Source organism: Cucurbita pepo, chromosome 3, assembly GCF_057944985.1.
Source record: "Cucurbita pepo subsp. pepo isolate OVF chromosome 3, ASM5794498v1, whole genome shotgun sequence".
NCBI lineage: Eukaryota > Viridiplantae > Streptophyta > Magnoliopsida > Cucurbitales > Cucurbitaceae > Cucurbita > Cucurbita pepo.
In genome coordinates, this window is record NC_141800.1 from 196,668 (window position 1) to 210,236 (window position 13,569).

The following is a 13,569-nucleotide window of genomic DNA, read 5'->3' on the forward strand; positions in this document are numbered from 1 at the left end:
TTTTTTTGTCAAACAAATCTTTGAATTCAATTTATAGTAAATCATTTAATTTTACGTCAAATATCTAAATACCGTTAATTTATTTATTGTATAGAGAAGTAGAATGATTCTATTTAATAGTTTTATCTAACAAGTAAAGAAAATTTAATATTATTATTATTATTTATAAAATCCAAAAGTCAAGTGTTGAAATTATCAATCTAAAGAGACCCTTATCTTATCTCTAAGTGATAAGTGAAGGTCAAGAGATGGGCGTATTGATATCCGATAAACCAAGTAATTTCCAGAAATAAATATTCCCTTTCAAACTAACTCCATGTTTTCAGCGTTACTTTTGGGTTCTAAATTGTCAACTAAAAAGGCTATAAAGCAAAGCAAAATTACTAAAATGGGCTAAGTAATGATTAGGAGTCTAAGCTTCATTATTACTCACTATATTTAAAAAAAAAAAACTAGTGGGTTTTGAATTTTGATAAATAAAATAATATTATATTACAATCATTCAAAAATCAAGCATGTGGAGAAATAATGATGTCATAGTGTGATTATATGGTGCCTCGTTAAAATACTCCTTATTTTACTAAGTCAAGCAACAAAATAAATAAATAAATAAATATATATATATAGCACTTGAATTTAGATTTTTAATAGTGTGACGCAAACTTACGCTTTAAAAAATAAATAAAAGAAGACCATTAACATAATAGCGATGGCGATAAATCCTAACTGAATTGGTCAATACTCCAACATCTCTGGCCCTCTTAAGCCCCTCAAGCCCAAAAGGTCTCTGACATAGGCCCAACGAGCCCTATAAATTAAAAAAAAATGCAAAATTTCCGTTGCCGGGACTTGAACCCGGGTCTTTCGGGTGAGAGCCGAATATCCTGACCAACTAGACTACAACGGATTGTTGAGATCAATGGTTACATAAAAAATTAAAACACATTCATTTTACGTTAGGCCCAACCCATTTGTTAACTCGTTAAGGGGCCTCAAGCCCTAATCACAAGATAATAACTTGTGTACGAAATTAAGAAAATATACATAAATGTTAATTTTTTAATTTTAAATTATACAAAAAAAAAAAAAAAAAAAAAAAAAAATCCATAGTTTTTAATTATATTCATCAAATTTCAAAAGATTATTTTTTACTCCTGAACTTCAAATATATTTCATTAACTTTTCTAATAAAATAATATTTAATTTATAGGTGTTAAATATCTTCCTAAAAAACGTCCCTAGCAGGAACGGGATACCCTACAAAGGGGCAAGACTAGCATTGACTTCCATTCCATTATTCTGTTCAATGTTTGTATATATTATAAAGGTTAGTTCCCATTTTCTTGTTCAACAATCCTAAACTATAAACTTGTTTTTATTTTCCATCTCTAATTCTATTATCATTTTTTTAATTATATATTAAATGAGCTGACGTCTCGTAGTTTAAAAATAATTGTCAATATTAGTTTTCTTCATTATAGGAGATAAAGAATTTGTCCACTTATGATTATAGACACATAATATTCAAATTAAAAATTATATAGTTGCACCTTATTTATTGTAAGCCTATTTATTTATTTAATTTATACAAACGGAGTACAACTTAAATGAATATTTAAATTTTAAATTACAAACAATAAATTGACGGTTTATTGTTTTGATTCTAATGGTCATTCTTAAATATTAATAAAGACGGATGTGGCTCTAAACATAATTCTTGAAAAAAAAAAAGAAAATTATTTAAAATTATATTTCCACGTTCGGGTTGAACTAAAAAAAATGTAGAAAAATTAAGCGTTGTATTTATATTTCAAAGTAAATGGTTGAGTTATGTTTGGTAATTTTCTATTCTAAAATATGTCTATGAAATAAAATAAAAATAATAATTATAAAATATTTTTGATGTATTTTGTTTGTTATTTCCTAGATGAACTATTCAAAGTTGGCTCTTAAAAGAATCCAAATAATTGAGATAAAAATATTGAAAAATAAAAATCAGTAATTGATATAATTAGAGGATGAAAATCATAGCGTTTATTTATGTTTAAAGTAAAAATTTATAGATTAATTTAAAGGATGATATAATTATGAATTATGATTTTAATACTGAAGGTGGGAAGATGGAAGTACTCCGCGGAGGCAGGAGGAGGAGTATAGAGGAGGAATATAGGGTCAAAACGGCACCCACTCGGCTCCAGTTGATACCATTTTTTATGCGACTCCGCTGAAAAAGAACTCAACTACTTCCAATTTCTCACCCCATTCCTTCAACATCCTTCAAATCTCGCTATCAGCACTTCAATTCCTAGAAACCCACTTCTCATACCCTCCAAATTTCCTTCCTCCATCAAATTTCAAACTTCATTCTCCAACCTCTCACTTTCTTCCAACCCTCAAAAAATCACCAAATTCCTGATGAACAACACCGCCCAGCCGGGAAACATGGCCGCCGGATCCCCGCCATGGCTGAACACCGGCGACAACTCTTGGCAAATTACAGCCTCCACTCTCGTCGGACTTCAGAGCATGCCTGGCCTTGTGATTCTCTACGCCAGCATCGTCAAAAAGAAATGGGCTGTCAATTCTGCCTTTATGGTCCTCTACGCCTTCGCCGCCGTTCTAATTTGTTGGGTCCTCGTCGGTTACCGAATGGCCTTTGGCGACCAGCTGGTTCCTCTGTGGGGCAAAGGGATTCCAGCTCTGACCCAAAGTTACCTAATTGACCGAGCTAATATCCCTGAGAGTGGCAATACAAACAACGATGGAAGGGTAACGCTCAGAATTGAACCCAATATTCCGATGGCTTCGCTTGTGTATTTCCAGTTCACTTTTGCTGCGATTACGGTGATTTTACTGGCTGGCTCTGTTCTTGCAAGAATGAACATCAAAGCTTGGATGGCGTTTGTTCCTCTTTGGGTAATTTTCGCATACACCGTCGGAGCATATTCTGTTTGGGGCGGAGGGTTTCTCTTTCAATGGGGCGTAATTGATTACTCCGGCGGCTACGTGATCCATCTCTCTTCAGGGATTGCTGGCCTGACCGCCGCTTATTGGGTAATAGCAAAAACCTGAGTGAATTTGATTTGTTTTCGAACAGGGTTTTGAATTGATTGGCTTTCAACTGTTTGGTCAGGTTGGGCCGAGGATTAAGAGTGACAGGGAGAGGTTTCCGCCCAATAACGTACTGCTGATGCTGGCCGGAGCAGGGCTGCTGTGGATGGGATGGTCTGGATTTAACGGCGGGGCGCCGCACTCGGCGAACGTGGTCGCGTCGATAGCTGTGCTGAATACGAACGTGAGCGCCGCGACGAGCCTGCTGGTGTGGACCATTTTGGACGTGTTGTACTTTGGGAAGCCATCGGTGATTGGAGCCATTCAGGGTATGATGACTGGCTTGGCTTGCGTTACTCCCGGCGCAGGTAATTTTTGTAATGTTTTTTTTAGCTTACGTGTAATTATAATTAAATTAGGGGGTTTTAATAAATATAGAATTAAATGAGGGTATGATATTAATGATATTATTAATGTATATTACATTTGACTCGGATAATTATATTGTTTATAAAATTAAATTGTCAAACATTTTTAACAAATAAATGGAAACAGGAGTAGTGCAGACGTGGGCGGCTATGATAATGGGGATTCTGGGAGGGAGTATTCCATGGGTATCCATGATGGTCCTTCATAAAAAATCGAGTTTCTTGCAAAAGGTAAAAAACCAAATTTCAACCATTGTTGTTATGATTTACATAATTACATATTTAATATTTTATTTTAAATTTTGTCAAATCACGTGTAACAGGCTGACGACACGCTCGGCGTATTTCACACGCACGCGGTGGCGGGAATGATGGGCGGGCTTTTAACAGGGCTTTTAGCCGAGCCCACTCTATGCGATCTATACCTACCGATAACCGGCACACGCGGAGCCTTTTACGGCAAAAACGGCGGCGTTCAATTCCTGAAACAACTGGCCGGATCCGCGTTTATTATAGGATGGAACGTAGTGTCTACGACCATAATACTCCTCTTTATTCGGCTGTTTATGCCATTGAGGATGCCTGACGAGGCACTTATGATCGGCGATGACGCCGTCCACGGCGAGGAGGCTTATGCTCTTTGGGGCGACGGCGAGAAATTCGATCCCAGAAGGCACGGCACTGCGGGGAACAATATTGAAGAAGGAACGGCCTCGCCTTATATCCATGGTGCTAGAGGAGTGATAATCGAGTTGTAAACATTTTTAAAGCCTGCTTTGGTTTGATTCGAGTGCGTCTTGAATGTACATAATTTTAGTGGGGCTTAATTTTTGTTCCGAAGTTTATTCCTGGTGTGGTGACATTCCTCTGTTATTATGGTGACATTCCTCTGTTATTATGGTGACATTCCTCTGTTATTATGGTGACGAAGATTTAATGCACAAAATACAGAGTTTTCTCCTCTCCCCTGCAGCTCCATTTCAGATAAGAAAGTGACAAAAAAGAGTACAAAAAGTTGAATGTCCCGTCCCATGATCAGAAGATCGCCATTAATACAGCTTCTCCCAGCACGTGCCCTTCTATTTCGTCCAACAGCTTCTCCTTTGTCGGCTGCAAGTCAAGGCACGGAATCATTAACCAAAAGATGGAAAGGAAATGATTAGACGCTCATCAATTTTAATTTTTAATATTAATATTCCTGGGCTATAATTGACCTTATTGCCGAGGTTCATCTCATCGTCCAAAGCGTAGAGCTTGAACTCAAAGCGGTGGCCAAGTGAGGGCAAAGTGGGTACACGCCACCCAGGGATTTTATCGTCGTTGTTGCCCTCTTGGATAGCCGCATAATCCTTACCGAGCCCCTGTTGGTTCCCAGAGAAATCTTCGGGAAGGCCCTTCAAGCTTGGCGGTATGTTCACAACCACCCAAACAGTCCACGGCACAATAGGGCCGTCCGGGTTCGGCGCGTCGATGTCCTGCACCACAAGTGCGAGGGTCTTGGTCCCTTGAGGCACGTTGTACCATTCCAACGGCGGAGATCTATTCTTCTGCGCCCCTTGGCCTTCTGATGTGTACTTTCTTGGCAACCTTCCTTCGTGGTCTATTGCTGAAGACGCCAGCCTGAACTCCTCGCTGTCGGCCATGGTCCTTAGCTTCTTCTTCTTCTTGTCTGCTGCGTCATGGGAATGCCCCTTTTTTATAGACTTTCTTTGGCTCTTGGCCACGTATCTACCCACTAAGACATAGAGCCAGAAGCTTCGAGATGGCGACAACACGTTACCTTTAACGTGGCAAGCGTAGACTGTTCCAAGCGGAATGCGGTTTATACTTTTTTATTTAGTGCCCGGTAAAGTTATGTTTTAATAAAATATAAAATACTATAAAGTAAATACGAATGATAATATATTATGAGGAGATAGTTACACAGGGAATGATCAAACCTTGAATTATGTACAGAAGAAAGGCTCTTATATTCTAAATAATAGAATCTCAAAAAGAATGGAAAGTATGAACTTTTGATGATTGAATTTTTCTATAGAAATGTAGAATGGGAAGAAGATGGGGAAGGTGAAGGGACGCATGTACATCGAGGATCATGAATAACCTTCTTCCTGTAGATATCAAGTTTGGAACAAAAAACACAATATGGCCCTTCAAACTCTGCGGATCTTTCTTCACTTCCTTCATTTTCATACCCAACAACAGCAATGTAATCCTCATCTTCACTATCATCATCTTCTTCTGCTTCGATTTTGCGTTCACTGGAAGTCAGGTACATGTATCCCATCAATGGAAGAATGACCAGAATAATTTTGTCAACCGTTTCGTCCGACCATTTTCTTGCGACATCCAAAAACATAAGAGGAGCAACAACTGCAGCTGCTCCTACTCCGAATCCAACTCCAATGAATATGAATTGCCAATCAGCATCAGCTGCTGAAGATGACTCCGAGAATCTTGTGTCTGAAGTTGAATGGGTGGTGGTTTTGCATTCCTTCGCCAAAGGGGCTCCGCACAATCCTGGATTACCCGCGAAGGAATCTGGTGAAAATGTTTGGATTTGAGGGCCATTCGGGATCATACCAACCAACAGATTGTAGGAGAGATTCAACACTCCTAGAAACGAAAGTTTTGCAAGCTGTGCAGGGATTGTGCCACTAAGCCTGTTACTTGAAAGGTCTAGAGAACCCAGCTGACTTAAATTTCCTATGGATGAAGGAATTTCACCCGACAGAGAATTGTGTGACAAGTTGAGAACATAAAGCGCTCTAAGTTGCCCCACTTCTATAGGTATCTGCCCATCGAAGGAATTGCAGGAGAAGTCGATGGATGTGTAGACTGTTAGAATTTTTTGGAGCTCCACGTCCAGACCTTTGCTCGTAATAGTTACTGTGTCTTGATAGTTCACAGAACTGAATTTGAAGAAATTAAAACGAAGGTGGTTAGCTCTTGACTTGCTATAATCTTCCTCATTCACCATTGCTTTCCATTTTACTATGCACTTCCCAGAAATACTGCCATTGAAGTTGTTTCGAGATATGTCCACAATTTGCAGGCTCTTCCAGGTGCCATTGATCTCATGACATCCAAACTTCCCATGAAATTTATTCGAGCGAAGAACAAGCACCCGCAGAGTGGATATGTTCTTCAATGGGCATGGAAAGACATCTTGTATCTGATTATTCCCAAGGTCCAGAACCTCCAACTGTCGGCAATTGGATAAAGATTTCGGTACCTTCCCTTCGATGTTGTTTACGCTTAGATCAAGAGTCCTCAGACTGCAAGTAACTGGAAATGTATTAGGAATGGAGCCATTCAAGGCGTTTCCTCTAAGGTTTAGTACCACAAGATTATCAGTCCTCTGAGTTAGACATTGGGGAAACATGCCACGCAAGTTATTACTAGACAAATCCAGTACTTGAAGACTTGTAGCATTGCATATGGATTCCGGAATACTTCCTTCAAAAGAATTTCTTGAGAGAGACAAGAAAACTGTAGACGCGAGGTAGTTTCCAACCGCAGGTGGAATAACAGAACTGAAACTGTTATTGGAGAAATCCAAATAGGAAGCAGATGGGGGGAAAACCGAGAGTGGCCCTTCAAATACGTTGGAATGAAGGTCAAGAAGATAGAGACGGGAAGAAAGATCGTTTGGAGATCCTTCAAAAGCAGCTAGAGAGTTGCAAGAAAGATTTAATTGAGAAACAGTTCTGAGTCCCCAAATCCAAAGAGGTACTTTTCCTTGAAGTTCATTATCAGAGAGGTCAAGAGAGTTGAGCAGAGATTGGTTTTTCAAGAAGTCAGGGAACTTTTTTAACTTACAAGAGGCCAACTTCAGTGTGGTCATTTGAGGAAAGGTAGAACTTGAATTAGTGCTCTCTGTTTCGACTGACAGGCTGTTACTTGAGAGTTCAAGTCTTGTTATGTTCTTAAGCTGCTTGAACATGTCCAGATTCAATTTTCCAGTAAAATTGTTGAATGAAAGTGAGAGAATCTTAAGACCTCGAAGTTCAAAAAACGACGATGGGAATGGTCCCTCTAACCGATTGCTCTCCAAAGTAAGGGTATCAAGTAAGAAAGAAGACACGTTGGAGAGCTCATTCAAACTACCATTAAATTGGTTGTTGCAGAGTTGAATCTTCTGGATTGCGGGAAGATGGAATATAGATAAAGGAACATTTCCAGCGAGGGAATTGTTACGCAAGTCAAGGTTAACAAGATTGGAAAGCTCTTCCCATTTAGTGGAAAGCATGGAACCATTCAACCTATTATGAGCAAGGTTTAAAACAGTAAGATTCTTTAATAAGGATAAGGATGGGATTGGACCAACAAATCTGTTGCTCGAAAGATCCATATATGTGAGTTGTGTGAGCTTTTGAATAGAATTTGGGATCGACCCACCAAAGTTGCAACTCGTCAAGTCTAATCTGGTTAAGTTCTTATAATACCCAATACAATTTGGCAGTTCCCCAGAAAAATTGGTGTTACGAAGCAAAAGAACTTGAAGGGATCCATTGAATTGGGAATCTGGAAGAGAACCTTGCAGCAACATATTCAGGGATAAGTCCAGAGTTTGGAGAGTTGATACCTGGAATATTCTTTGGGGGAATTCTCCAAATAATCTTGAATTGCTAAGATGCAGCGAAGTCAAATTAGGGAAATCTGCAAATTCCTTGGGAACCGGTGAGGAAAAGTTGTTGCTATCCAGACGAATTTCTGATAGATTTGGAAGCTTCGCAAGGGAAGAATCGAGAGGTCCAGAAAGTGAACAGCCGGACAAACTCAACGCTCTCAGATTATGCAGCGAAGACGATAAGGCCTTGCACCATTCACTTCCTGCAGCTGATAAATCAACACCATCAAGATATAGAACTCTCAAATTGCTCAGATTATGAACAAGAGTCGTCAAATTTGGGTTCTCGAGCTTCAGTGTCGAAGCTTGAAAAAGAGACGAGCTAGTGAGATCGAGCATAACCAACCCTGTTAAGCTTGAAATCTCAATAGGAATCTGGCCTCCAAATCCAGAATTAGACATATTCAGCACACTCAAACTCGAAAGCCTCTCAAATCCGGACGGCATCGTGGAATTGAACCTGTTGAAAGCCAAGTTCAAAATTCGCAAGAACCGAAGACTGAAAAGACTACTGGAATTATCAATCCCTCCAGAAATCAACTCATCGCTCAAATCAAGACCAGTAACACAGCCGTCAACACAGGTAACACCCTTCCAAATACAGTAATCGACACTTTCATTCCACTGAACCAGTTTCACGGACAAATTAGATTTGTACGTGAGATTATTCCTGAATTCGAGCAACAGAGACCGCTGATCCTCAGGGCATCGTCCAGAGACCACAAGATTTCCTATGCTAAGTAAAATCGAGGAATTGAATATCAAAAAAATGCATGAAGATATCAGATTTCTCATCGGGGCCGACTACTGGAAAGGTCCATACGGATAAGAAATGGGGAAAGTGGTGTGAATTAGTAATGAGTTTAAGGATGTTCATAAGCCACCAGGTTGACCTCCAGACATGTGTGGGTTCGGCAGGACCAGAATCCGAATGCGAAGAAACAAATGCGGGAAGACGAAGAACAGAGAGGAAGACGAAGAATGAAGAAAAAAGAGAAATTAGGGGAAATGGCATTCAAGGACGGTGGAATGGTCAGCGATGGAAGCGCATTCAACATAAACCGCGTCTATGTGAACCCAATACCAAAATTTCCGCCGCCGCAACGCTACGGATTTCATTTTTCTCCTACCTATACAACATTACAACGTATTTTACTCCATTCTCCTCGAGTCTTCTAGTATTTGGAGCTTAAAAAATTCATTTTGGCCATCAATTTTAATAAAAATAAATTATTTATTCTTTAAATTTTTGTTTATAAAAATTTATCTGAAATTATCGTGCAATTTATAAACAATGATATTTTCACATATATAATTTATTAATTTATCATTATCCTTGCTATTATTTTGAAATTTAAATTAAATTAAATCATTACTACCACTATACTTTAGAAGAAAAAAACTATTTCATTTTTTTTAAAAAATAATGCATATAAATTATTTTTAAATAAAAAAAAAAACAAGTCTGCGAGGTTGTCGGCTTTTAGTATTAGTTCACCAATATTTCCATGAGTCAACAATCATTAACAAGTAATTTTTAGTTATGTTACCGAGATTAATCAATTTATTATTTTACAAATGAAAGGTAGGCCTATTTTATTAAATTAAACATAAATTATTTTAAACTCAATTAATTTGTTCATTGCTTTTAAGTATTCAATTTGAGCTATAATAGAGATTTCATATTTTCAATACATATTTATTTTAATAAAAAAACGGCAAAAAAAAAAAAAATAAATAAATAAATAAATAGTGGCGACTTGATCACTCAACCTTAATGGGCCAATCACACAAATAACAATCATAACTTACAAATATGGCATAAAATTCATCGGCTATGTAAAAAGGTCAAAAAGCATTATTTTTATTTCAATCAATTTTCATATTTGCAAAATCATATTTAAAATGCAGTTACTCCAAGATAATTTTTCCAAAATTTATAAAATTAATATTTATAATCTAACTTTAAAAATAGGAATACAAAATAGCATTTTAAACAAAAAGTAATCTGAACGTTTCCAAAAACTTGAAACAAGTTTAAGAAAATTTTATTTACTTTTATAACGTTAAACCAAAAGTTTAAAATAACTATTTTGTTTATTTTTATAATTTAGTTTATTTGTTCGACTGTGACCTTTTTTGGAACGTTATTTAAAAGTATATAAATCTCAAATCCACATCAGAATTAATTCGAGTTTAAGTGAAGTGACCGCCAATTCATGAATATGATATTTTAAAAAAGGAAAATTCAATATCAAATAAGATTTAAACCCTTTTCTTGATACCAAAACCTAAAGCCGAGGCCCATCTCATCAAAGTATCGGATTTTTTCTCCCAAACCCAAAGACCGGCGATTGCACCCGTGATCGCACCTGATATGAATCCAAAGGTAATTATTATGTATTTCCATTCAAATTCATTTTCTGAAACTCCCCCTGCTGAGGTTCTTGTATCTGAAGATGGTCGAATATCAGTTTTGCATTCCTTCGGCAAAGGGGATCCGCATAATCCTTCGTTACCTACGAAGGAATCTGGTGAAAATGTTTGGATTTGAGGGCCGATAGGGATCTTACCAACCAACAGATTGTAGGAGAGATTCAATACTCCTAGAAACGATAGTCTTGCAAGATCTGAAGGGATTATGCCATTAAGCCTGTTATTTGAAAGGTCTAAAGAACCCAGCTGACTCAAATTTCCTATGGATGAAGGAATTTCACCCGATAGAGAATTGTGTGAGAGGTTGAGAAGATAAAGCGCCCTAAGTTGCCCGACTTCTATAGGTATCTGCCCATCGAAGTGATTGCAGGAGAAGTCGATGGATGTGAAGATTGTTAGAATTTTTTTCAGTTCAACGTTCAGACCTTTGCTTGTAATGGTTACTGTGTCTTGATAGTTCACAGAACTGAATTTGAAGAAACTAAAACGAAGGTGAATAGCTCTTGACTTGCTATAATCTTCCTCATTCACCATTGCTTTCCATTTTACTATGCTCTTCCCAGAAATACTGCCATTGAAGTTATTTCGAGATATGTCCACAATTTGCAGGCTCTCCCAGCTGCCATTGCTCTCCTGACATCCAAACCTCCCATGAAATTTGTTCGAGCGAAGAACAAGTACCCGCAAAGTGGATATGTTCTTCAATGGGCATGGAAAGATGTCTTGTATCTGATTATTCCCAATGTCCAAGACCTCCAAATGACGGCAATTGGATAAAGATTTCGGTAACTCCCCTTCAATGTTGTTTCCACTTAGATCAAGAGTCCTTAGACTGCAATTAACTGGAAATGAAATAGGAATAGGGCCATTTAAGGCGTTTCCTCTGAGATTTAGTACCACAAGATGATCAGTCCTCTGAGTTAGACATTGGGGAAGCATGCCACTCAAGTTATTACTAGACAAATCCAGTACTTTAAGATTTATAGTATTGCATATGGATTCCGGAATACTACCTTCAAAAGAATTTCTTGACAGAGAAAAGAAAATTGTAGACGCAAGGTAGTTTCCGACCGCAGGTGGAATAACAGAACTGAAACTGTTATTGGAGAAATCCAAATAGGTAGGAGATGGAGGAAAGAACGAAAGTGGCCCTTCAAATTTGTTGGAATGAAGGTCAAGAAGATAGAGACGGGAAGAAAGATTCTTTGGTGATCCTTCAAAACCAGCAAGAGAGTTGCAAGAAAGATTTAATTGAGAAACAGTTCTGAGTCCCCAAATCCAAAGAGGTACTTTTCCTTGAAGTTCATTATCAGAGAGATCAAGAGAGTTGAGCAGAGATTGGGTTTTCAAGAAGTCAGGGAACTTTTTTAACTTACAAGAGGCCAACTTCAGTGTGGTCATTTGAGGAAAGGTAGAACTTGAATCAGTACTCTCTGTTTCAACTGACAAACTGTTACTTGAGAGTTCAAGTCTCGTCATATTCTTAAGCTGCTTGAACATGTCTAGCTTCAATTTTCCAGTAAAATTGTTGAATGAAAGTGAGAGAATATTAAGACCTCGAAGTTTAAAAAACGACAATGGGAATGGACCTCCTAACCGATTGCTCTTCAATGTAAGGGTATCAAGTAAGAATGAGGACACGTCGGCGAGCTCATTCAAACTACCAGTAAATTGGTTGTAGCTGAGATGAATTTTCTGGATTGCGGGATGATGGAACAGAGATAAAGGAACATTTCCAGTGAGAGAATTGTTACGCAGGTCAAGGTTAACAAGATTGGAAAGCTCTTCCCATTCAGTGGAAAGCATGGAACCATTCAACCCATTATGGGCAAGGTTCAAAACTGTAAGATTCTTCAATAAGGATAAGGATGGGATTGGACCAACAAATCTGTTGCTCGAAAGATCCATATATGTGAGTTGTGTAAGCTTCTCGATAGAATTTGGGATGGACCCACCAAAGTTGCAACTCTCCAAGTCTAATCTGGTCAAGTTCTTAAAATATCCAATAGAATTTGGCAGTTCCCCGGAGAAATTTGTGACACGAAGCAAAAGAACTTGAAGGGATCCATTGAATTGGAAATCTGGAAGAGAACCTTTCAGCAATAGATTCAGGGATAAGTCCAGAGTTTGGAGAGTTGATACCTGGAATATTCTTTGAGGGAATTCTCCAAATAATCTTGAATTGCTAAGATGCAGCGAAGTCAAATTTGGGAAATCTGCAAATTCCTTGGGAACCGGTGAGGAAAAGAAGTTGCTATCCAGACGAATTTCTGATAGATTTTGAAGCTTCGCAAGTGAAGAATCAAGAGGTCCAGAAAGTGAACAGTCCGACAAACTCAACACTCTCAGATTATGCAGTGAAGACGATAAGGCCTTGCACCACTCTCTTCCCGCAGCTGATAAATCTACACCATCAAGATATAGAGCTCTCAAATTGGTCAAATTGTTAACAAGAGACGTCAAATTTGGGTTCTCAAGCTTCAGTGTCAAAGGTTGAAAGAGAAATGAGCCAGTAAGATCGAGCATAACCAACCCTGTTAAGCTTGAGATCCCAATTGGAATCTGTCCCCCAAATCCAGAATTAGACATATTCAGCACACTCAAACTCGAAAGCCTCTCAAATCCAGACGGCATCGTGGAATTGAACCGGTTGAAACCCAAGTTCAAACTTCGCAAGAACCGAAGACGGAAAAGACTACTGGAATTATCAATCCCACCGGAAATGAACTCATCGCTCAAATCAAGACCGATAACACAGGCGTCATCACAGGTAACACCCTTCCAATTACAGTACGCTACACTTTCATTCCACAGAACCAGTTTGACGGACAAATCAGATTGGTATGTGAGATTATTCTTCAATTCGAGCAACAGGGACCGCTGATCCTCAGGGCATCGTCCAAGCACCATATTAGTTTCAATTGGAAGTAATATCGACCATATGGGTATGAGAAAAAGGCATGAAAGTAGCAGCAGCAGATTCGCCATTGGAATGGATAGCCGTACAGAAGGGGACGAATT

General features: G+C 38.3%; 4 protein-coding genes and 1 non-coding gene across 5 annotated transcripts; 1 reads left to right on the forward strand and 4 right to left on the reverse strand.

Annotated features, from left to right (window-relative positions):
* Positions 1–834: 834 nt before the first annotated feature.
* Positions 835–907, reverse strand: TRNAE-CUC (transfer RNA glutamic acid (anticodon CUC)). Its single transcript has one exon. It is a non-coding gene; the product is annotated as a tRNA-Glu (tRNA).
* A 1,355-nt stretch (positions 908–2,262) lies between these two features.
* Positions 2,263–4,322, forward strand: LOC111791901 (ammonium transporter 2). The gene is made up of 4 exons (XM_023673414.2): positions 2,263–3,054; positions 3,134–3,419; positions 3,607–3,710; positions 3,803–4,322. The coding sequence occupies exons 1-4, from the start codon at positions 2,416–2,418 to the stop codon at positions 4,235–4,237; spliced, it is 1,464 nt and encodes a 487-aa protein (XP_023529182.1). The 5' UTR covers positions 2,263–2,415; the 3' UTR covers positions 4,238–4,322.
* Positions 4,323–4,411: 89 nt separating this feature from the next.
* Positions 4,412–5,272, reverse strand: LOC111791902 (PEBP (phosphatidylethanolamine-binding protein) family protein). The gene is made up of 2 exons (XM_023673415.2): positions 4,694–5,272; positions 4,412–4,589 (listed from the first exon to the last, which is right to left on the reverse strand). Exons 1-2 carry the CDS (start codon positions 5,120–5,122, stop codon positions 4,515–4,517), a joined length of 504 nt encoding a protein of 167 aa, XP_023529183.1. The 5' UTR covers positions 5,123–5,272; the 3' UTR covers positions 4,412–4,514.
* Positions 5,273–5,364: 92 nt separating this feature from the next.
* On the reverse strand, positions 5,365–9,115 carry LOC111791556 (receptor-like protein 6). The gene has a single exon (XM_023672943.2). The coding sequence runs from the start codon at positions 8,905–8,907 to the stop codon at positions 5,512–5,514; it is 3,396 nt and encodes a 1,131-aa protein (XP_023528711.1). The 5' UTR covers positions 8,908–9,115; the 3' UTR covers positions 5,365–5,511.
* A 1,256-nt stretch (positions 9,116–10,371) lies between these two features.
* LOC111791898 (receptor-like protein 7) lies at positions 10,372–13,553 on the reverse strand. The gene has a single exon (XM_023673411.2). The coding sequence runs from the start codon at positions 13,534–13,536 to the stop codon at positions 10,378–10,380; it is 3,159 nt and encodes a 1,052-aa protein (XP_023529179.1). The 5' UTR covers positions 13,537–13,553; the 3' UTR covers positions 10,372–10,377.
* Positions 13,554–13,569: the final 16 nt, after the last annotated feature.